This window comes from Dendrobates tinctorius, unplaced genomic scaffold (genome assembly GCF_039654945.1).
Source record: "Dendrobates tinctorius isolate UK_male_01 unplaced genomic scaffold, ASM3965494v1 ptg000089l, whole genome shotgun sequence".
NCBI classification, from domain to species: Eukaryota; Metazoa; Chordata; class Amphibia; order Anura; family Dendrobatidae; genus Dendrobates; species Dendrobates tinctorius.
Genome location: NW_027361757.1, coordinates 11,495,670 through 11,518,824, shown reverse-complemented (window position 1 = coordinate 11,518,824; position 23,155 = coordinate 11,495,670). Strand labels below are relative to the sequence as shown.

Here is a 23,155-nt window from a genome sequence, read left to right as displayed (position 1 = left end):
GAGATTTCAACGCAAGATTGTGCGGATGTTGGATAAAGAACCTCGACTAACATCCAAACAAGTTCAAGCTGCCCTGCAGTCCGAGGGTACAACAGTGTCAACCCGTACTATCCGTCGGCGTCTGAATGAAAAGGGACTGTATGGTAGGAGACCCAAGAAGACCCCACTTCTTACCGCGAGACCTATAAAAGCCAGACTGGAGTTTGCCAAAACTTACCTGAAAAAGCCTAAAACATTTTGGAAGAATGTTCTCTGGTCAGATGAGACAAAAGTAGAGTTTTTTGGGCAAAGGCATCAACATAGAGTTTACAGGGAAAAAAAGAGGCATTCAAAGAAAAGAACACGGTCCCTACAGTCAAACATGGTGGAGGTTCCCTGATGTTTTGGGTTTGCTTTGCTGCCTCTGGCACTGGACTGCTTGACCGTGTGCATGGCATTATGAAGTCAGAAGACTACCAACACATTTTGCAGCATAATGTAGGGCCCAGTGTGAGAAAGCTGGGTCTCCCTCAGTGGTCATGGGTCTTCCAGCAGGACAATGACTCAAAACACACTTCAAAAAGCACTAGAAAATGGTTTGAGAGAAAGCACTGGAGACTTCTAAGGTGGCCAGCAATGAGTCCAGACCTGAATCCCATAGAACACCTGTTGAGAGATCTAAAAATGGCAGTTTGGAGAAGGCACCCTTCAAATATCAGGGACCTGGAGCAGCTTGCCAAAGAAGAATGGTCTAAAATTCCAGCAGAGCATTGTAAGAAACTCATTGATGGTTACCGGAAGCGGTTGGTCGCAGTTATTTTGGGTAAAGGTTGTGCAACCAAGTATTAGGCTGAGGGTGCCAATACTTTTGTCTGGCCCATTTTTGGAGTTTTGTGTGAAATGATCAATGTTTTGCTTCATTCTCTTTTGTGTTTTTTCATTTAAGACAAATTAAAAGAAGATAATACCAAAGAATTTGTGTTTGCAATCATTTTCAGGAAGAAACTGAGTATTATCTGAGAGATTTGCAGGGGTGTCAATACTTTTGGCCACAACTGTATAAGAAGGTGAGAGAAAAAAAAAAAGAAGAAAATGGAACAGTCTCACCGCCAAGTTGAAGCAGAGTCGGGAGTCTTCAGAGATCGTATATGTTAGCAAGGGTCCCTGGAAAAGAACGTTGGGAAGACAATACCGTGTCGATCCCTATGGGGCTAGCAGGCATCTATCCCCCAAACTCCCGCCCTGACAAGGACAGTCCAGATCTACCCCTATATTGCACATGCCCTGCACTTAGCAGACAGCATTGAGAGTAGAAAGATACATGTCTCTCTAGTTATAGCTCTATGGCACTTTATGACAAGCTAGTCCAATGAAGAGTTTGCTTGGATGAAACGCGTTGAGACACCTGTTTAGGGAAAGTGCAGGGCATGTGCAATATAGGGTTAGATGTTGACTGCCCTTGTCAGGGCGGAAGTTTGGGGGATAGATGACTGCTAGCCCCATAGGGATCGACAGGGTATTGTCTTCCCAACGTTCTTTTCCAGGGACCCTTGCTAAGATATAGGATCTCTGAAGACTCCCGACTCTGCTTCAACTTGGCGGTGAGACTGTTCCATTTTCTTCTTTTCTTTTTTTCTCACCTTATACATGTGTGTAGCCGTTACTTTTTGGCTTTCATCATTTGTATACATTATATATGTGCAATTTGGGTTATGGCATATATATGCTTGACTGTGAATTTCCAATTGCTGTATCCTGGTGATATATTGTCATCTATTCTGATAATTATTTAGGTGACAATTTATATGCTTTTTTTTTTTTGAATCAGATCTTTTTTATTAAACATTCAGGAATCAATACAGAAAGAATATGACATCTTATAAAGCTAGTAAAAATTACATTGAGAGCAGAAATTATTTAAAGGGTAAAACTCTTCCTGTGTAAGAATAAATAAAAAGAAGAAATCTCAAAACACAGATATTTGCATAAAATTGAGCCTATAAACAACATGGCTCCACAAATAAACAAAAATCAAAATTATACATCAGTGCCTCATTTCAGCGGGAAAACCATCCCCGCCAGCCGCACCACTCCGCATCATATTTCGACAATTTATATCCTTAATAGTGTGTCGAAGTGGGTTTTTTCCTTTTTCATTATGGACCCTTTACTTAATCGACAATTTTAATGTATTTTTTGGGTGACATACACTTTTCAGGCTTTTTATCTAACAGAGTAAAAGTTATGTTTTAATTTCACCTATTGCTGTATATTGATTTTTTTTCCTTTTTTTGATGAATCTTCTGTATGTCCATTTTTTGCTTTTCTTGCTTTATTGTTTTATCAAAACTGCAGCAAGCAGCCCAGTAAGGCTGGTTTCACATTTGCGCTTTATAGGCCGCCGCTAAGCCCCGCCCCCTCCCGGCTCCCTGTCCGCCCCATCCGGTCATCGCCGCCTATTAGCGCACATGGACGCTTTCGATCTGCGCACCCTATCTTTAGCATAGGGTGCGCAGATCATGCGCTGGCCATGCGCTAGCAGGATTTTGCCGTGCGCTGCGCACTTTTGAAGGTGCGCCTGTGTGCGCCGAACGCAGCATGTTGATACTTTGCTGTAATCGGGATCTCTTCTCCTACATCATGCTGCTTTCAGATCAAGCAGCAACGGCCTGCAGATCTGATAGCTTTAATAGGTAAGAAAGGAAAGATTGTGTGTCTTCTATGTCCACTAAAGATGGAATTTATCATACACTTGGCTTTAGGTTTCTGTGCAATACACACCTGTAGTAAAGCAGTGGGACTTTGGCCATTTTTCTAACAGCCCTGGTAATTTTCTTACATTGGTAGGATGAGGGCCCAGTGCAGCCCGATAGATTCAATAGAATATATTTCAAAACGTGTCTTACATTATAGCAGAGATGTCTCCCCTTTATGGCTGGAGTAGATTTTTGATTGGAGTGCTCTGGCAACTCAAATTATGCCCTTTGTTTGTTGAGATGTGGCTTGTTATAAATTTGGAGCATCTTGCTCAACAGAAGACTTTTAATCAAGACTGGGCATGATGAATTCCCCCATCGTGTTTTATTTTATATACGTCCGAATGCATCTGTGACGTGGTGTCCCTTTTGAGTATGCTTGCACTTTCTTTCCAGCTAATCAGAACTGCAGTTATTAGTGTAGCGCCACTCTGCAAAGAAACATCCGGTGATTGTCAGATCAAATAATACCTGATTGGTGTTGGATGTCGGGCATCAGACCTGCCTGCTCTGATAGCGATGGCCTTATCCTATGGATAGATCATCGATATGATACAACCAGACAAGCCCTTTATCTGTGTGGTGTACAGTTGCATACTTGGGTTTTACGGTACTTTTTATGCACAAATCTTCCAAAAATAATAAATAATGCAATATACGGTAAATTGATCTTTTAATTTTGAACTGAATAAAGAAATGTAGAAAAACTAGAAATCGGCTTGTTGGTTTGATTTGTTTTTTCTTTTTCATATCAGGTGATGGAATATGAAAATCGGATTCGAGCCTATTCAACTCCAGACAAGATATTCCGGTATTTTGCAACTTTGAAAGTCATCCATGAGTCTGGAGAAGCAGAAGTCTTCATGACGCCTCAAGACTTTGTGAGATCCATAACACCCAATGAGAAGCAACCAGAAAGTGAGTGTTGGACACTGACGAGTAGTGTATGTAACCACTCTTATTTACAGTTAGGTCCATATATATTTGGACAGAGACATTTTTCTAATTTTGGTTCTAGACATAACCACAATGAATTTTAATCAAAACAGTTCAGATGCAGTTGAAGTTCAGACTTTCAGCTTTCATTTGAGGGTATGCACATTAAAATTGGATGAAGGGTTTAGGAGTTTCAGCTCCTTAACATGTCACCCTGTTTTTAAAGGGACCAAAAGTAATTGGACAATTGACTCCAAGGCTATTTCATGGACAGGTGTGGGCAATTCCTTCGTTATGTCATTCTCAAGCAGATAAAAGGCCTGGAGTTAATTTGAGGTGTGGTGCTTGCATTTGGAAGGTTTTGCTGTGAAGGAAACCAGCGGTCAAAGGAGCTCTCCATGCAGGTGAAACAAGCCATCCTTAAGCTGCAAAAACAGAAAAAACCCATCCGAGAAATTGCTACAGCATTAGGAGTGGCAAAATTTACAGTTTGGTACATCCTGAGAAAGAAAGAAAGCACTGGTGAACTGATCAGTGCAAAAAGACCTGGGCGCCCACGGAAGACAACAGTGGTGGATGATCGCAGAATAGTCTCCATGGTGAAGAGAAACCCCTTCACAACAGCCAACCAAGTGAACAACACTCTCCAGGAGGTAGGCGTATCAATATCCAAATCTACCATAAAGAGAAGACTGCATGAAAGTAAATACAGAGGGTTCACTGCACGGTGCAAGCCACTCATAAGCATCAAGAATAAAAAGGCTAGACTGGACTTTGCTAAAAAAAATCTAAAAAAGCCAGCACAGTTCTGGAAGAACATTCTTTGGACAGATGAAACCAAGATCAACCTCTACCAGAATAATGGAAAGAGAAAAGTATGGCGAAGGCGTGGTACAGCTCATGATCCAAAACATACCACATCATCTGTAAAACACGGCGGAGGCAGTGTGATGGCTTGGGCATGCATGGCTGCCAGTGGCACTGGGTCACTAGTGTTTATTGATGATGTGACACAGGACAGAAGCAGCCGAATGAATTCTGAGGTATTCAGAGCCATACTGTGTGCTCAGATCCAGCCAAATGCAGCCAAGCTGATTGGTCGTCGTTTTATACTGCAGATGGACAATGACCCAAAACATAAAGCCAAAGCAACCCAGGAGTTTATTAAAGCAAAGAAGTGGAATATTCTTGAATGGCCAAGTCAGTCACCTGATCTCCACCCAATTGAGCATGCATTTCACTTGTTAAAGACTAAACTTCAGACAGAAATGCCCACAAACAAACAGCAACTGAAAACCACCACAGTGAATGCCTGGCAGAAAATCAAAAAGGAGGAAACACAGCGTCTGGTGATGTCCATGAGTTCAAGACTTCAGGCAGTCCTTGCCAACAAAGGGTTTTCAACCAAGTACTAGAAATGAACATTTTAAATACAATTATTTAATTTGTCCAATTACTTTTGGTCCCTTTAAAAACAGGGTGGCACATGTTAAGGAGCTGAAACTCCTAAACCCTTCATCCAATTTTAATGTGGATACCCTCAAATGAAAGCTGAAAGTCTGAACTTCAACTGTATCTGAATTGTTTAGTTTAAAATTCATTGTGGTAAAGTCTAGAACCAAAATTAGAAAAATGTTGTCTCTGTCCAAATATATATGGACCTAACTGTATTCCCCAAATGGGATTTGTCCAAATCTATACGTTGCATAACCCTTTCATTCATATGACGGTGGAGTGCTCTTCTAGGAGGAGACACCGCCAGCACAGGTGAGTATGCCTTTCTATGACCTATTCACATTCCCTGGGAAAAAATTACGCTAAAGCTAATCCGTAGGCAAATTTCTACGTCAGTTCACTGCAAAAATCCAAAGGTAATCCTTGGATTACTGTCACAGATTATCTTCAAAATCTATGTTGGATTTACCTAGTGCAGATCCTGATGCTAACAGCTGTGACATAGAGGAAGGATGGCAAGTGTGGTAGTGACCTGTAAGGGGTGCAGCAGGGACCACCTTGATAAAAGTGGCATGCATTGCAGAAAATTCAATGGCTACTCTTTTATTTAGCATTTTTATTTATAGAGACTTTAATAGTTTGTGCATTAATGAAAAAAAAAAGATTTGCTTTAACCCTTTCACAACATCCACCATACATGTACTGAGCAAGTAATACGTGGGTGTAAGGATCGGGCTCACTGGGTGAGCGCACCCCATGCTCGTCAGGTCATTGCTGTGTGTTACAGCCAGAACCTACCAATGACATTCGTGGGTGAAATGAAGCTCTGCATTAAGCTGCGGGATAAGGCTGTCAGTCTCTGACAGCGTTATATAACACGCATCGGCATGGGGGCGTGACACTTCATTCAACCATTGGCACAACCGAGACATGATCGCTGGTCGCCGATGGGTTGCTATGAGAGCTGGGGGGGGGGGGGGGGGAACGCCTCTGAAATCTGTGCAGAGCTTAGAAGGAAACCGTGATTTTGGCTATTTACAGTGATGCTGTGGCATTTCTGTATATAGAATGAGCGATCGAATGATCACATCTTGAAGTCTATTAAGAATAGATAAGTGTAGAAAAAAAAGTTTAAAAAAAAAATGAAAATATTTAAACAAAAAACATAAGTTAAAATCGGCCCCCTTTTCCACAATTAAAAATTAACATATTACAAAAATACATGTATGAGGCATAGCCGCGTTTAGCAAAGTCAGATCTATCAAAATATAAAAATATTTATCCCGATCGGCAACCAAAAAAAATGCAATGTCAGAATTTCGTTTTTTCTTAATTTCTTCCCACTTGGAATTTATTTTCCATTTTCCAGTACACTGTATGGTAAAATGAATGGTGCCATTCAAAAGTACATCTCGTTCTGCAAAAAGCAAAGCCCTCATATGTCTGTGGACAGATATATAAAAAATGATGGCTCGGAGAAGAAGGGGATGGAAAAATGAAGTCTCAAAAATATGGATTTATGTCTTTTTACATCAATTAAGGAATTTGCTTTCAAGACCTGGTGGGGGCATCACAACACATTAGGAGACCCCAATCAGAGGACTATAAAACATCCAGACTCCTTATCTATGTACTGGTCCAATATTTATGTTTCTCCCTCTCCCATATTGACAGTTCTGCTTCACGTCACTTGTCTTATCTATTGCATTATTTCTGTGCTGTGTATAAATATGTGACTTCAGATTTTGTATTATTCTATGCCTGATGAAGAGACCTGAGTAGTCTGGAAAGCTTGCAATGTGTCACCATCTTTTCAGTTAGCCATTAAAAGGTATCAACCACTGAGGACTCTCAATTCTGAATATTTTTTTGTCTCAAAAATGGAAATTGGCACAGACTTATAGGGGATAAGGAGGTTGTTTCCAAATCTAAGCTTGTCTCCTATCCTTAGGATGATTGAGGAGTTCCTTTTTGAGGGTTGTATAAAACTTTGGCCCCACAGTGATTACAAGAACAGTGGTCCCCTTGGTAAATGGCGCGGTGTGCAGGTCACACGGGTGTGCGGCTCCATCATTCAGTCTCCATGGGAGTGTCGGACTGAGCTGAATACAGAACAGAATTTTCTTTAGTTCTGCTGTTCACACCTCAAGATTGTACATTATCTTACATTTGTGCTTTGTGTCTCAGAAACTGTTCTTATTCAGGGGGTTGTCTCAAGTTCTTAAATAGGTGAATTTGCATAGTGCTTGTGAAAAGGAGAAACTTTGCTCTTAACCCCTTAAGAACAGAGCAATTTCTTTGTGTTCTAATGTACAGCTCATTGCTTATTTTACCAGCTACCCTGAAGGCCCAGAGTACCTGGTTATATAGGCAAGGACATGCTGCACAAGCGGGTTGTATTCTTTCCATCCTGCGTGTGGCTTTATAGAAGATGGATCCGGCCCTCTTCAGTGTCCCAGTGCTTCTCCCATGCGGATAGTGTAAAGCTGCCTCTGCTAGCAGCCTGGAAGCGCGCCCTGTACAGACCAGCAGTGCGACCATGCCACTGGTGCCAATTGTTAATATTCTAGATCACACCGTTCTCCGGCACAGCAGATGAGGAGCTGGAAGTGTTGAGCTCCTGAAGCTGCATCTTGACACCAGCCCTTGAAATGTTTTTGCATAGACCTTTTTTTACCCACGTAATCTGAGATTGATATTATTTGTATGGAGAAACAGAGTGTTACATATCTCCATCATGTCCATTATTACCTCGATAGACGTTTATTTCATTCGTTTGCAAAGAGAAAATGAAGAAACATTTCTAAGGCAGTTGAGTATTTTCATTGGAAGTGTGTAACATCGCCGGGTGAGGAAAGAAAACGGACACAGCAGCTGCTTCATCATCGGGCAGAAAGTGACAGGTGAAACCCTTAAGAGAGAGACCGGCACTGGGAAATATAACAATTATCTCAGCTATCCGCACCGCAGAAGAGCATGCAGACAGCAATTTGTCAGCTTGTGTCCATTCATCATGCAGGCAGGGTTCCAGCAAGCGGCCCAGCAGCCACCTAGCTCCCATACTAAGCTGCTCCTTATCTGTCTGCATCAACCTCTTGGCCTCTCAGCCATGTAACATTTACTTCCTGCAAGGGTTCATTTATGTCTTTAGAGTGGAAAACCAATAAATCTGCTAGCAGTTGACATAGCTTTTTAATTATTCCTGTATAACTAAATGAATGCATCCGTTTATTTCCACCCCAAGTAACTAGAGACCAGTTCGATCCTTCCAACGAAGAATACCATGCTGGATGACGTGCCTTCAGTATGCATCACTAGACTTGCAGAAGAGAAGACCTCATCCCCTATTCCCCAGGGTATGAAGACCTGGTGAAGTCATTGACTAAAGTGCGTTTTTTGCTAGGCAACCTATAAAATTTATTCAGTTCCACTTTTTTAAAAATTACCGAATTTGCCCACTTAGGATTTTTGGTAGGTGCTTTTGACCCAGGCCTTTTATTTTGTCTGACTACCCTGGTGTGTGGCTCATTCCTGCTATGTCACACTCCCAGTCACTAACTAACCTGTGATTAATTAAAGATTAAAAAAGAACTGTACTTTCATCAAACTGTTAAGACAATAATCAAATAAGCAAATTGTAACGCTGCGACCGAGAGAAGAAAAAGTCTCTCTCTCCCTGAATAAATCACCAAGAAAAGTGAAACTAGCGGAATACTCTCAGAAATAATGCCAAGTAAAAGGCGGAGTAAAAAACATCCACCAAAATAGATAACAGTAGATAAAAAATAATAAATTAAATATAACATAAATTCATTGTTTATCGAATAATACAGCACGAAGAGGAAAATACCGAGGAGATATGCTGGTAAAGCAAGGGGAGGGTGGGTGACCTATAACCACGAGTGTGCAGGATCACATGTATAATTTCAATACAAGCACTAACAATAGGGTGCATGGTAAAAGAGGCTGGTGAAAGATCAAAAAGGTGTCAGTAACAAAAGCACCAGGCACATCTACCCCGAAGGGTTAATCCTGCTTACCCATTGTAGATGGTGGCACCCACACCTTTTTGAAAAAGCTGCCATGCGAAATGCGCATCAAAGGGGCCAGCAGTGAGAGGTGAGGGCGCCACCATCTGCAATGGGTGATCTATGTGATATTTGATTCATTATTTTTATCTAGTCTTATCTTTTTTGGTGGATGTTTTTTTACTCCGTTTCTTCAAACTGTGCATAAATCAGTAGTACTGGTGCTTGTCAGAAACTTTGGAAGATCTCTTATCAGAGAAATATGCTTCATTTCATGCTTATCAGACATATCTTCCCTTCCCCCTACCTCCTAAATGGCCCCTGGTGGGTGCCATTTTCAAATGGATTTTTTTTTTTTTTTTTCGAATATCAGGAGAACCTCAAACATATTAATTATATACACAGTACATATGCTATTATGCTGCAGCGCAGGGGCCACGGCTGGCATCTGCCTGCGGAAGGTTTTTTTTTTCAATATGTATATATAATCACTATGTTCAACTAGGGGGCAGGTCAATGAGGGATCACCTTGTGAGCCCCCCCCCACACACACCTCCCCACAGAATGTCCTGGAGCACGAGAACATCATTAACCCAAAACTTAAATGAATATTAACCCCTTAACGACCAGAGGTATTTTTGGGTTTGCATTTTCATGTTTTGCTCCCCTTCTTCCCAGAACCATAACTTTTTTTGGGGGGTCAAAATGGCCCTGTGAGGTCTTGTTTTTTGTGGGACGAGTTGTACTGTTGAAAGGCACCATTGGTTTTACCATATCGTGTACTGGAAATCTGGAAAGAAAACTTCCAAGTGCTGTGAAAGTGCAGTTCCACAATTGTTTTTTGTTTTGGCTTTTTTACTAGGTTCACAAAACGCTAAAACTGCCCTGCCATTATGATTCTCCAGATCATTACGAGTTCACATACACAAAACATGTCTAGGTTCTTTTTTGTTTGTTTAAAAAAAAAAAAAAAAAAAAAAAAAAAAAAAAAGCGCAATTTTCCTATACCTGTAGTGTCTCCATTTTTCGTGATCTCGGGTTGGGTGAGGGCTTATTTTTTGAGCACAGAGCTGACGTTTTTAAACATACAATTTTGGTGCAGATATACAGTCTTTTGATCGCCCGTTATTACATTTTAATGCAATGATGCGGTGACCAAAAAACGTAGTTCTGGCGTCTTTGACTTCTTTTCTCGTCTTATTTCTATTGATCAAGCAATTCTAAACGCGGCGATACCAAATATGTCTGTCTGTTTTTTGTTTTTTTTTAATTTATTTTGAATGGGGCAAAAGGGGGATGATTTGAACCTTTCATTTTTTTTTTTAAACATTTTTTTTTAAACACTTTTTTTTTTAACTTTTGGCATTCTTCAATAGTCTCCATGGGAGACTAGAATCTGCCATAATCTGATCAGCTCTGCTACATACAGGTGATGATTCGATTACCTGTATGTAGCAGAATTACTGACTAGCTATGAGCACCAACCACTGGGTGGCACTCATACCACTCCGGCAGTGACAACCATAGGGGTCTGCTGGAGACCTATGGTTGTCATGTCAACCCATCGGCGCCCTGCTGTCATGTGACACGGGCGCTGATGAGCGGAATTTCTGGCACGCTTGCCCGAAGCGCGTGTTAAATGCCGCTGTCAGTTTGACAGTGGCATTTAACGGGTTAACAGCCGCGGGTGGATTGCGATTCCACCCGTAGCTGTTAGCGGCACATGTCAGCTGTTCAAAACAGCTGACGTGCCGGAAAAGATGTGGGCTCAGTGCCGGAGCCCACATCAATGTGGGGGGTGTCCGACATCAGCATACTATTACGCCTGAAGTCGGATAGGGGTTAAACAACAGCCACAAGACAGATTTGATCAACCAATGTATCCTTTTAATCAGTATAATGGCGCCGAGCTGACACTCTGTAGGTTACTCAGCACAATCCTGCTGACAGGTTCCCTTTAAAAGCACGGTTATCCTTTAAGAATGAAGGACCCTTGAGACTCCATACCTTATTTTAGTCATCACAAGATCTAGTGCTGAAGGTTTCACTCCTATATACACCAGAAGGACAGTTGCCATGTTACTATATCTGCATATACATCCTGAAAATATACCCACCAGTGTCATTTTATGTTACATTTTTTTATATTGTGACAATCAGTAGAAAAGTCTTATTTTTGCTCTTTATTTTTCTGTACAAATAATATTGCAAAAATAAATGTATAAAAATTTCCATCTGCAGTATCACTGGTTAAACCACTCGCCTTGTAAAACCATTATTTTTTAAAATAGCCCAGTAAATAAAATAACAAGACTTCCAGCTCCTGAATTCCGTGTTCGGAAAAGGTCAGGCATGTTACCTTTTTTAAGAGAAAACAAGGTCATTAGTTGTTTCCCTAAGGCCGGTGCTGCTGTTCTAGTACCGGTGACAAGTCATGAAATGGTCCGGAATCCTTTGTATCATTTTGTCAAGGAAGAAATGGCCACCTGTCAGGCTGATGGACCGAGCACGTGAAGGATTATGTTCATGGTTACACATCCAGATGCTTGAAGGTTTTGTTTTGCAGGGCAGTCTCAATACCTAGTGGATTTGATTGCACTATCCTTCTTTTGACTATCCGCAATGAAAGTTTCTAGGACACTTACAAACTTAAATGTAGACATGGGTAGTTTGACAAAGTCCTTTTATTTACAATATATTGGTCACCAGGGAATTTCTTTTGAACAAGAATAAAATTGCTGAATTAAAATTTTTAAGATTTGATTTTAATTTTTTTGTTAGTGAAATAGTTATTACTGAAAAGCTGCCCTTCCATGTAAGGAGTAGGCAAAACAACTGGCACATTCTCATCTTGTGCAACAAAGAGGTGATGGATATTGAGGTTTATTTATGTGTATTGTTTTGGCTGATAGCCCTGAATAATCACACTTTCTATTCCAAAAGAGCCTTTATGTTTTAAGCTTCTTAAGAATGCTATAGCGTTGGTTGATAGATATATATGTGACGGGGCAAGGAAGAAAAGGCTACCTGAATATTAGTGCACAGTCACAAAATTTATGATGTATAAAAGAATGATTTTATTGGACATCTAACACCAGACAAAAATACATCTAAAAACAATTAAAAATACAACAAAAGAAGAATGCACTATGGGCACAGGTTAGGGGGGTTCTACAGGATCATTGGGACATACTCTCCACGGACACACAAACTAAAACCATTGTGGGAAGTAAGCCCTTATTGACAGCACAAAGAGCCCCAAATCTCAGGGATAAGCTCATGAAAAGCCACTATGGGAGACCTACAAATAAACTAAATCAGGGGATTACTTTACATGGATCCTTCGCTTGTGGGGAACGTAGTATATGCCAACACATGCATCAGACGCGGGATGTATTCTGTAATCCTCTTGACAATAACATCTTTCGGCTGAGACAATACATTAATTGCAAATCAAAACAGGTTGTTTATGCCCTTTCAACAGATTTATGTTGGACAAACATCCCAAGAACTACGCAAGAGGATACAGAAGCATTTCTCCACTATTAATCTGGCAGCAAAGGATTTACTCACGCTCGGCTAGTAAATTCAATAAAATCATTCTTTTATACTTCATGAATTTTGTGAGTGTGCACTAATACTCAGGTAGCCTTTTCTTCTTGCCCCATCTCATTCTTGTTCTACCTGATGTAGCACCTCACTGTCTTCACTTATCGTTATGAATTGTGGTGCACCCGACACTATATAGTTTCAAGATATCTATGTGACTGTAATTATAACCAAAAATCGGGTGTTCAGGCAAAGATTGATTGAGATACCTTTTACGGCAAAAAAAAGCATATAAACTTTTCAATATTGATCACGAAGAAGAAAAAGTTGTGAAATTATGGAAATCACAGGATTAATAGACATATGATAATGGGATGGAAAAGTTAGAGGCAAAATTTTCAAAATGTTTCAAAATATTCAGTACTAGTTGGCCCATGCAAAATTTTCGCACATTGGTCGTCGGGAAATTATTCAGTATAGTGAATAAGCCTGTGCAGAAATCCCCTACTTACAGATCTTAGCTGCTATCAATGAGGTTATTAATGGTTGTCTGAGGAATGTTCAGCAATGCTGGGCACACAAATCAACATAATCTGCTGCTGGCAGCTCCTTTTGCACCTTCAGACCAATGATGTCCCAGATGTACTTGATGGGAGACAAGTTCGGAGATGCTGAAGGACTTGTTAGGACGTTTAGGCCAAATTGGGTTGCTCATAAGTAGTATAAGAAACATGCGGCCTGGTGTTGTTGATTTGAAAAACAGCTCCTGGAACACTTTCAAGGCTCCTGTTGAAGGCCTCTAAATGATTTTGGCTTGGTATGTGGCATCCAGTTTCTCTTGTAGTACAGAATGGATCACTACGCGACATTCTAAAAATCTGATAAGACTTTGTGGGCAACTCCATGAAGAGGAATGTCTTTATCCTACTCATTGAAATTATGTGGCATAATATCAGGTTGACTAACCCCTCTAGTCTTCTTTCCAGCCTTGGTATTACTGTAGTGGGATGGCTATTTCTCCAAAGGACCCATCTTTCAACATGACAATGCTATGCCACATATTCATGCTACTTTGAATGGCCTGCATGTGCATTTGTTCATCAGACAAGGTTTTGGGAAGGCCATATCTTGTGGTATGAGTTTTTTGAATTTTTCCTATGATAATCCTATTTCCCCCTTCCCTCCCTTTTTCCCCAATTCCCCTCCTGAATTTCCCTTCTCATAAAGAAACTTGAATGTTGATTATATTGACTTGTATTTTGTCAATATTTCTGTAATAACATTCTTAAATAAAGAATTTATAAAAACAAAAGCTCCAAAGCTTACATATGTGATCTGGAGCATAATGCAAAATCATCAAAAAAGATCTCTGAATTAGTGACAGATGGATTTGCTTGTAATGAGGGAAATTATTGCATCATTTAGCTGATATTTCATTGTGATGATAATTCACCAGATGTTTAAAATGGCGCACCTCATTCCCAGCAGTTATTTATGTAAACTGAATTTTTTTTACAGACATATGTAAATCCCAGAGAGCAAAAAGAAGAAAAAATACTTTTTATACGCAACAGCTTTGTTTTCATTCTTCCACTGATTAACAGTTTAGCCGGGGATCTTTGAGGCTTAGCAATTAGTTTGTGTGGTCCTTAATGCCTGGCAATCCAGCCAGCATCTATTAGGTCTTTTTCCCATGTCCATGTTTAACCCCTTCATGACCCAGCCTATTTTGACCCTAATGTTGCTTTAACGGTTTGGGAACCTAACCTTAGCACCATCTTGAGTTGTGCTCACGGTCTTCTTTCTATTTTGACCCTAATGACCTGGCCATTTTTTGCAGTTCTGACCAGTGTCCCTTTATGAAGTAATAACTCTGGAACGCTTCAATGCATCCTAGCGATTCTGAGATTGTTTTTTCGTGACATATTGGGCTTCATGTTAGTGGTAAATTTAGATCGATAATTTTTGCGTTTATTTGTGAAAAAAAATGGAAATTTGGCGAAAATTTTGAAAATTTAGCAATTTTCACATTTTGAATTTTTATTCTGTTAAACCAGAGAGTTATTTGACACAAAATAGTTAATAAATAACATTTCCCACATGTCTACTTTACATCAGCACAATTTTGCAAACAAAATTTTCTTTTGTTAGGAAGTTATAAGGGTTAAAAGTTGACCAGCGATTTCTCATTTTAACAAAATTTACAAAACCATTTTTTTTAGGGACCACTTCACATTTGAAGTCACTTTGAGGGGTCTATGTGGCAGAAAACACCCAAAAGTGACACCAGTCTAAAAACTGCACCCCTCAAGCTACTCAATACTACATTCAAGAAGATTATTAACCCTTCAGGTGCTTCACAGGAACTAAAGCAACGTGGAAGGAAAAAATGGACATTTTAATTTTTCCACCAAAAATTTTCTTTTAGGCTCAGTTTTTTCATTTTCACATGGGCAACAGGATAAAGTAGATCCTGAAATTTGTTGGGCAATTTCTCCTGAGTACACCGATACCTCATATGTGGTCATAAACCACTGTTTGGGGGCACGGCAGGGCCCGGAAGAAATGGAGCACCTTTTGACTTTTTGAATGGAAAATTAGCTCCAGTCGTTAGCGGACACCATGTCGCGTTTGGAGAGCCCCTGTGCGCCTAAACATTGGAGCTCCCCCACAAGTGACCCCATTTTGGAAACTAGACCCCCCAAGGAACTTATCTAGATGTGTGGTGAGTACTTTGAACCCCCAATTGCTTCACAGTAGTTTATAACGCAGAGCAGTGAAAATAAAAAATCATTTTTTCCCTCAAAAATGATTTTTTTTAGCCTATTTTTTATTTTCACAAGGGTAACAGGAGAAATTGGACCCCAAAAGTTGTTGTACAGTTTGTCCTCAGTACGCTGGTACCCCATATGTGGGGGGGAACCACTGTTTGGGTGCATGGGAGAGCTCAGAAGGGAAAGAGTGCGATTTTGGAATGCAGACTGATGGAATGTTCTGCGGGCATCATGTTGCGTTTGCAGAGCCCCTGATGTGCCAAAACAGAAACGCCCCACAAGTGACCCCATTTTGGAAACTAAACCCCCCAAGGAGCTTATCTAGATATGTAGTGAGCACTTAGAACCCCCAAGTGCTTCACAGAAGTTTATAGACGCAGAGCCATGAAAATAAAAATTTTTTTTCCTCAAAAATGATTATTTAGCCCGCTATTTTTTATTTTCACAATGGTAACAGGATAAATTGGACCCCGAAAGTTGTTGTTCAGTTTGTCCTGAGTACGCTGGTACCCCATATGTGGGGGGGAAACAACTGTTTGGGCGCACGGCTGGGCTCAGAAGGGAAGGAGCGCCATTTAACTTTTTGAATGGAGAATTAGCTCCAATCGTTAGCGGACACCATGTCGTGTTTGGAGAGCCCCTGTGTGCCTAAACTTTGGAGCTCCCCCACAAGTGACCCCATTTTGGAAACTAGACCACCCAAGGAACTTATCTAGATGTGTGGTGAGCACTTTGAACCCCCAAGTGCTTCACAGAAGTTTATAACGTAGAGCCGTGAAAATAAAAAATCCCTTTTTTTCCACAAAAATCATATTTTTAGCCCCCAATTTTTTATTTTCCCAAGGGTAACAGGAGAAATTAGACCCCCAAAGTTGTTGTGCAATTTTTCCTGAGTACCCTGATACCCCATATGTTGGGGTAAACCACTGTTTGGGCATGCGTCGGGGCTTGGAATGGAGGGAGCGCTGTTTGACTTTTTGAACCCAAAATTGGCTGGAATAAATCGTGGCGCCATGTCGCGTTCAGAGACTCAGTGATGTGCCTAAACAGTCGAAACCCCTCAGTGCTAACTCTAACGCCAACACACCCCAAACCCAAACCAAATCATAACCCTAACCACAACTCTAACCCTAACCACAAGCCTAGCCCTAATCCTAACCCTAACCCTATTTCTAACCCTAATTCCAACCCTAATGGAAAAATAATTTTTTTTTTTTTATTTTATTATGTGTGCCTATCTATGGGGGTGATAAACGGGGGGGTGTATTTACTTTTTTTTTCATTTTGATGACTGTGAGAGTTTATCACAGTGATCAAAATGAAAAATGAATGGGAAGCCGGCAAATTCATGGGCGCCGCCACCTTGGAAAATGCACATGCGCCCGCCATTTTCCAAGATGAGGGTGCCCATGATCGAGGACGGCGGGACCCTGAGAGCCACAGCAGGACATTGGAGGTACCGGGGGGGGTGAGGGGGGGATCGGAAGGTGGGGGGAAACGGAGGGAAAGGGAGGGGGAGTAGATGATGACGGCGGCAACCGTTTGCCGCCGTCCGTCGGGGGCGACCGATTGCCGCCGTCCGTCGGTGGTGGGGGCCGATCGCCCCCGCCAGTTGGTGTGTGGGGGGGGGGCGGGTCTCGGTGTCCAGCCATGTCCGATGCTATTGCATCATCGGCCATGGCTGGATTGTAGTATTTCACCAAATTTCACTGGTGAAATATTACAAATCTGATGGCTGTTAAAAGTGAATCAGAGCGAATGTAGGCAAGTGGGGGGCTAAGCCACACCCCCTGGGGTTAACTCTAAGGTGTCCTCTGTGTGCGGGTCGGGTGACCTTTCAGTGACACCGGTCACCCGACCCGCAGGGGTTCAATCAATTCATGACGCCACATAGGCTCCATGGGTTCTATTGGCACGACTTTTCATGACGCCTATGTGGCGTCAAAGGTTGTACTTGAAAAAATAGTGCCGTTGCCATCAGTGTTTGTCATCAGTGTGTCCGTTTTTACCAGCAGTGTATCATCCATGTTTCCGTTTTTACCATCCGTGTATCATCCATGTTTCCGTTTTTACCCCCATTGAGTTATCAGTATTTTCCATGGATGGATAAAGAAAGATACTAGCTTCTCCTGTACTTCTCAATGTTCAACTTGGACGGCACAAGGATACCATCCTTGTGTTGTATGTGTTGATAACCGAACCATAAACTTGTATTGGCCCTTGTCATTCATCAAAAAATGGACATGTCTCTGTGTGTTTTGCACGGGCACACAATTCTTGGATATGTTAACAGCCCCATAGGATATAGTGGAAACGTGTGGAATCAGTGAAAAAGATGGATACCTCACAAGACGTCTGAATGAGGCCTTAGGCATTAAGGGTATGTTTCCACGTTCAGGATTACATCCGGATTTGCTGCGGATTTAATGCTGCGTACAGCCACAGCGTTCAATCCGCAGTTGCCAGATGTTACAGCATAGTGGAGGGGATATTATGAAAACCCGTCTCCACTATGCGTCCTAATACGTAGGTGACACATCCGCGAAACCGGACATGCGGTGCTTCTTTTTAGACCGCAGCATGTCTGTTTACCTTGCGGAGACGCTCTGTCTCCGCAAAGTAAATAGCCTACTCTGTGTATATGCTGCGGCGATTCCGGATGTGTTCAATGAGCACATCCGGAATCACTGCGTGTACAGAAGGGGGCTGCGCTTTGGGCCGAGCGGGGTTTCTGCTCCGTCCAAATCGCCGAAAATCCGGACCGTGGAGACTCCTCCAATTTGGCTGGACTCCTTTAGGCTTAGCTATTCGGCGGTGTTGCCGGCTACTTAATATTTTAAATCACAGTTTCAAAAAATGTCTCACAAAAGACTAATTCATAAAAAGTTCACAGTTTCTTTTGTAATTCTGCTAAAAATTCAAATTTTATTCCAAAACTACCAACATTCAATGTATCAAAATTATCATTGCATCATAGCAAACAGAAATGAACACCACTGGGAGGTGCCTATCCCTACACTGGCTAATCTCTCCCTACCTATCAGCGGAGGTTGGAGCCCTAGGACCTGCACAATTGGCCCCCCCACTCACCGACGACTCGCCCTGCTACCCCTATAGGTCCCTATAGTGGCAGGGATGTGATAAAGAAATGAAATAGGTAGGTGAGAAAGAGAGAGAGATAAATTCTGATTCTTTTTGGCTTCAATTGTAGAGGGTCAATGCTCTTCTTTCTTCAGATAATAACGGTATTAGCTAAAATAGCCCTATTCTTTCAAGGAGATATAAATTCTAATTCTTTTTAGCTTAAATTGTAAATGGTCAATGCTCTTCTTTCTTCTTCAGATGGTATGGGTATTAACTGAATAGCCCTATTCCTTCAAGGAGATATACTAGATTCTGATCACTAATTAATCGCCCTATTCCTTCAAGGAGATATACTAGATTCTGATCACTAATTAATCTAGCTTTCCATATAAAAAGTTCCCTTTGTTATGTGGAGCTTAATGTATGACAGAGAGCAAACATTCAATATACCAGGTTATCAGAGAATCCATTTTCAATAACCCAAAAATTATTCCAGACAAAATAAACAATTCGACAAAAACAAAAAAACAAACCAGCAAGTCCATATGTGATTATGGACCTAAAACCAAAACCCAGTGCTTGAATTCCATAACACACCACAAGCCACACAAAATATGCACAAAGCACTGCAACCAATCATGCAGCTTTTAATATAGACAATTATATGTCCTTATAGAGTATAGATTGCAGTAGACAGTACATCAATAGACCTTCCTATCTAATATGAATGGCACCCATAATCACCTTGAAGGAATAGGGCTATTCAGTTAAGAAGAAAGAAGAGCATTGACCCTCTACAACTGAAGCCAAAAAGAATCAGAATTTATAGCTCTCTCTTTCTCACCTACGTATTTCATTTCTTTATCACATCCCTGCCACTATAGGGGTAGCAGGGTGAGTCGTCGTTGAGTGGGGGGGCCAATTGCGCAGGTCCTAGGGCTCCAACCTCCGCTGATAGGTAGGGAGAGTTTAGCCAGTGCAGGGGAAGGCGCCTCCCAGTGGTGTTCATTTCTCTTTGGTATGATGCAATGATAATTTTGATAAATTGAATGTTGGTATTTTTGGAATGAAATTTGAATTTTTAGCAGAATTACAAAAAGAAACTGTGAGCTACTTAATATTTTAATTGAAGTCTTTGCCTCTTGAGTCTCCTCATTGATGTGGCTTATACCCAATGGACAACTGCAGGCTTTAAAAACAATGAAATAAATTTGCTTAGGCAAATTCTCCAAATTTCTGGCAGAAATGATGCCCCATATGCTATATATCAGGATAATGTATTTTTATTACTTTTTACATTTTCAGCACTTTTGAAAACTGTTTTAAAAGAGGGGTGGGTTAGGGTAAATACAAATATTTTGCCTATTTCCTTGCTATTCTGCACTCTTTTCTGCTCCTGGTCTGATTTCAGGTTGGTTTATTTGCTGAGAGATAACTTGTGACACCAATCCCATGATGCCTAAGCACAGCATCACATGAGCAGGTGGAATAAGTACCATATCTATCCACAAACTCCGCTACAAGAGGACAATTTCGTTATCCCTCATCAATGTCTTCAATAAAGTTATTAAAGAGTCAGAGAGGCTGAACTGTCTTAATGTTTACAATACTATGTGCAAACACCATTAAAATAACCTTGTTACTTGTTAATTAACAACAGCGTGATCTTGTCTCTTAAAATTTATAATCCTAGCAAATTATGTACGCCAATTTTTATCTTAAAGTTTATTGCCTTTTTCTAAATACATTTTTGTATTTTTTTTTGTGACAGATTTGGGCCTGGATCAGTTTATCGTAAAGCGATATGATGGAAAGGTGGGTAAAATCTGCATACTTTTCCAATTCATACAATTACTGATCACTTTAAACAATGCTGAATGTAATGACTGGGTACCTGTAGAATATTAAGGATGTCTTTCACCCTTATAGGAGAATTTATCAAATCTGCATATACTCCATAAAGGCTTCTCTTGTGGTTACAGTGTGGCCAGGTAGAGAAAGTCCTGGCTCACATTGTCCCCATCACTTTCTTTATAATTGGTGGGAACCTGCAGAGCATTGAGGACCCTTTACACATAGCGATATCGCTAGCAATATCACTAAAGCGTCACCGATTTTGTGACGCAGCAGCGATATCACTAGCGATATCGCTACATGTGATACTCACCTCCGACCGGCTCCCCCGCTGGTTTTCGCTGATCGTGCGAGATCGGCCTGGTCCATTTCTCTTTGTGTGCTTCCTGCTGGCGCCGACGAGCGAGCCATGGACGCGGGCGGAAGAAGACATCATCGCTGCATCTGACGGTAAGTATCGACCGCCGACCATTTAGCGATGCACCAGCGATCCTGACCAGGTCATATCGTTGTCTGGATCGCTGGTGTATCGCTAAATGTAACGGGGCCTTTACAGTCTAATCATACAAGGGGTGGTGTGATACCTAAATTGATCTTTTATAAATGTCCGTGTTTACACCCTAAGCACTTTTACACACTATCCTGCTAATACTCAAATGTGTTTTTTTTTCTTCTTCACTTTCTGTGATGTTTTGTTTGGGAAGATGCTCAAACAGGATGTCGCAGGAGGTTGGGGCTGCACTCTCTTCCCTGCCGCGTCTATCGCCCTCCCTGGACCAGGACATCATTAGAGGGGTATATGTTACAGTCATCACATGTTTCATTGCCTCACTCTGAAGATGCTCTGAAACCGTGAAGAAACTGGGAGAAATGGCCTAAGCACTAGCACTCTGCTTCTGTCCCTGCAGGCTGAAGCGTCTTAATGTGAAAGGAGACGTATTTATGGGGCAAAGAAAGAAATGGAGTGAGTGACCCCAACACCAGCCCATAGCTTCTATCACTGCCTTCAAATATGTCAATGGGGGGGGGGGGGGTGGTTGAAAGAAGATATGTGAGTGACAGCAGCCCCTTGCTCTGCTGACTGTAAATTTCAGAGCATGAATGAAGAGGTGATGCTGCGGCGCTGGTGTCACTCACCCTGCTTCTATCTCTGCCCCCTCATGACCTCTCCTAACACAGTAAGCTGCTGAATGTTGTTGTTTCCATCACTTCTCCCAAAGCTTCTATCAGAGCTATGGTTTCAGGACATCTTCAGAGGGCGGAAGTGAGTTAAGCCCCAGCTTCCTGTGATGTCCTGTTTGAGACCCCTCTTAAGGGAAATGTCACAAAAAGTGAAGTAAGAAAACACATATAAGGATTAGCAGGATAGGAAGAAGCATAGGCCATATTATGAGGGTAATTACAAAAGTGCTTTGGGTCTAAAAATAGATATTTATAAATAACATTTTAGGTATCGGACCACCCTTTTAATATAGTTATATTTATTTCTATGGTTTTCCAACTTTGTGATCACGTGAAAGTTTCCTTTTTTTATTATTATGCTCTGTTATTATTTCTTTAGTTTACACATAAACATAAATTACATGTGCGATTATAACATAGACTGATTATATATGTGTAAACTTCAGTCTGTTAAAGGGTGTTAATCCCAACGGTGGCACACGTGGATTTGTGGACTCACTGTGCTGCAGGACCGGGCCTGCCTAGCAAGGGGCATAGTTAAGCAGCTACAAGGTGTTCACTATAGCTATTGATGGTGGAGACAGACTGGGCTGCAAGTAGCCCCCAGGTACCAGTCCTAGGCAGATCCTGGTAATGAAAATGCTGACCTCAGGGGTCAGGTTCGCTGACACCAGACAAAAGCTATGTTCAGACACAACGGTCTAGGATACTGAATCAGGGACTGGCCGCACACATACGGGGGGATAATGTTCAGGCACTGGCTGCACTGGGCCTAGTGGACTTGGGGAACAGCACTGGCTGCCCCGCCACCAGGGGAATTTGAATACAGGACTGGCTGCACCAGGACCAGGGGATAATGTACAGGCACTGGCTGCACTGGGACTAGAAGACAATGTTCAGGTACTGGCCGCACTGGGACCAGGGGTTGGGTTTCAGGACTTTGGCCGCTCCTGGACCAGGGATTCTGGTTCAGGACTCTGGCTGCTCCTGGACCATCGATTCGGGTTCAGGACGCTGGCCGCACCGGGACCATGGGACCTCTCAACTGTACTGGTAGAACACCAACTAACTAATGATTTAACTAGTTGCTGGTGACATCTTGCAGGTGTACACATTCTGATAAATGCCTCTCAACAAAAGGCTGAGGGCATTTTGCAAAGTGCATGTCTGCCCCTTTAAGAATAGGGGAGCTTCGACGCGCACACTAACAGGAAGTGGGAAGCATGCTGGGATCATGCCGAGGGCAGAAGCAGTCTGTAAACCGGCGTCCCAGCATGGCGGTGGAAGGGGACACCATGGAGGGGAAGTAGACACCATGCAAGGGCTCCAGTAATAGCGCTGCAAAGGGATTCCTTGTTTTGTATACAATGCTGTTCACACCAGACGACGTGTGTACATCTCACCCATAGTGCTGCTTGGTAGGCAGACTATGTACATAGAACTTTATGCACTGTGTGAAAATTGAAAAGTCTCTATTATGGAAATCGGGAAAACTCTTCTCATGTGTTAGTTGCATTGCAGTTGTTGATGGATGCAGGGTGATATATTCTATTCCAGC

The 23,155-nt window shown here is 41.7% G+C and overlaps 1 protein-coding gene across 2 annotated transcripts in view; it reads left to right on the top strand.

Annotated features, from left to right (window-relative positions):
• MICU1 (mitochondrial calcium uptake 1) overlaps window positions 1-23,155 on the top strand; it is a 402,009-nt gene that overhangs the window by 88,167 nt on the left and 290,687 nt on the right. For both annotated transcript variants that reach the window (XM_073585810.1, XM_073585809.1), the window contains exons 4-5: window positions 3,491-3,653; window positions 20,333-20,376. In XM_073585810.1, the coding sequence (XP_073441911.1) occupies window positions 3,491-3,653; window positions 20,333-20,376 (207 nt within the window). The remainder of the gene's footprint in view (window positions 1-3,490; window positions 3,654-20,332; window positions 20,377-23,155) is intronic.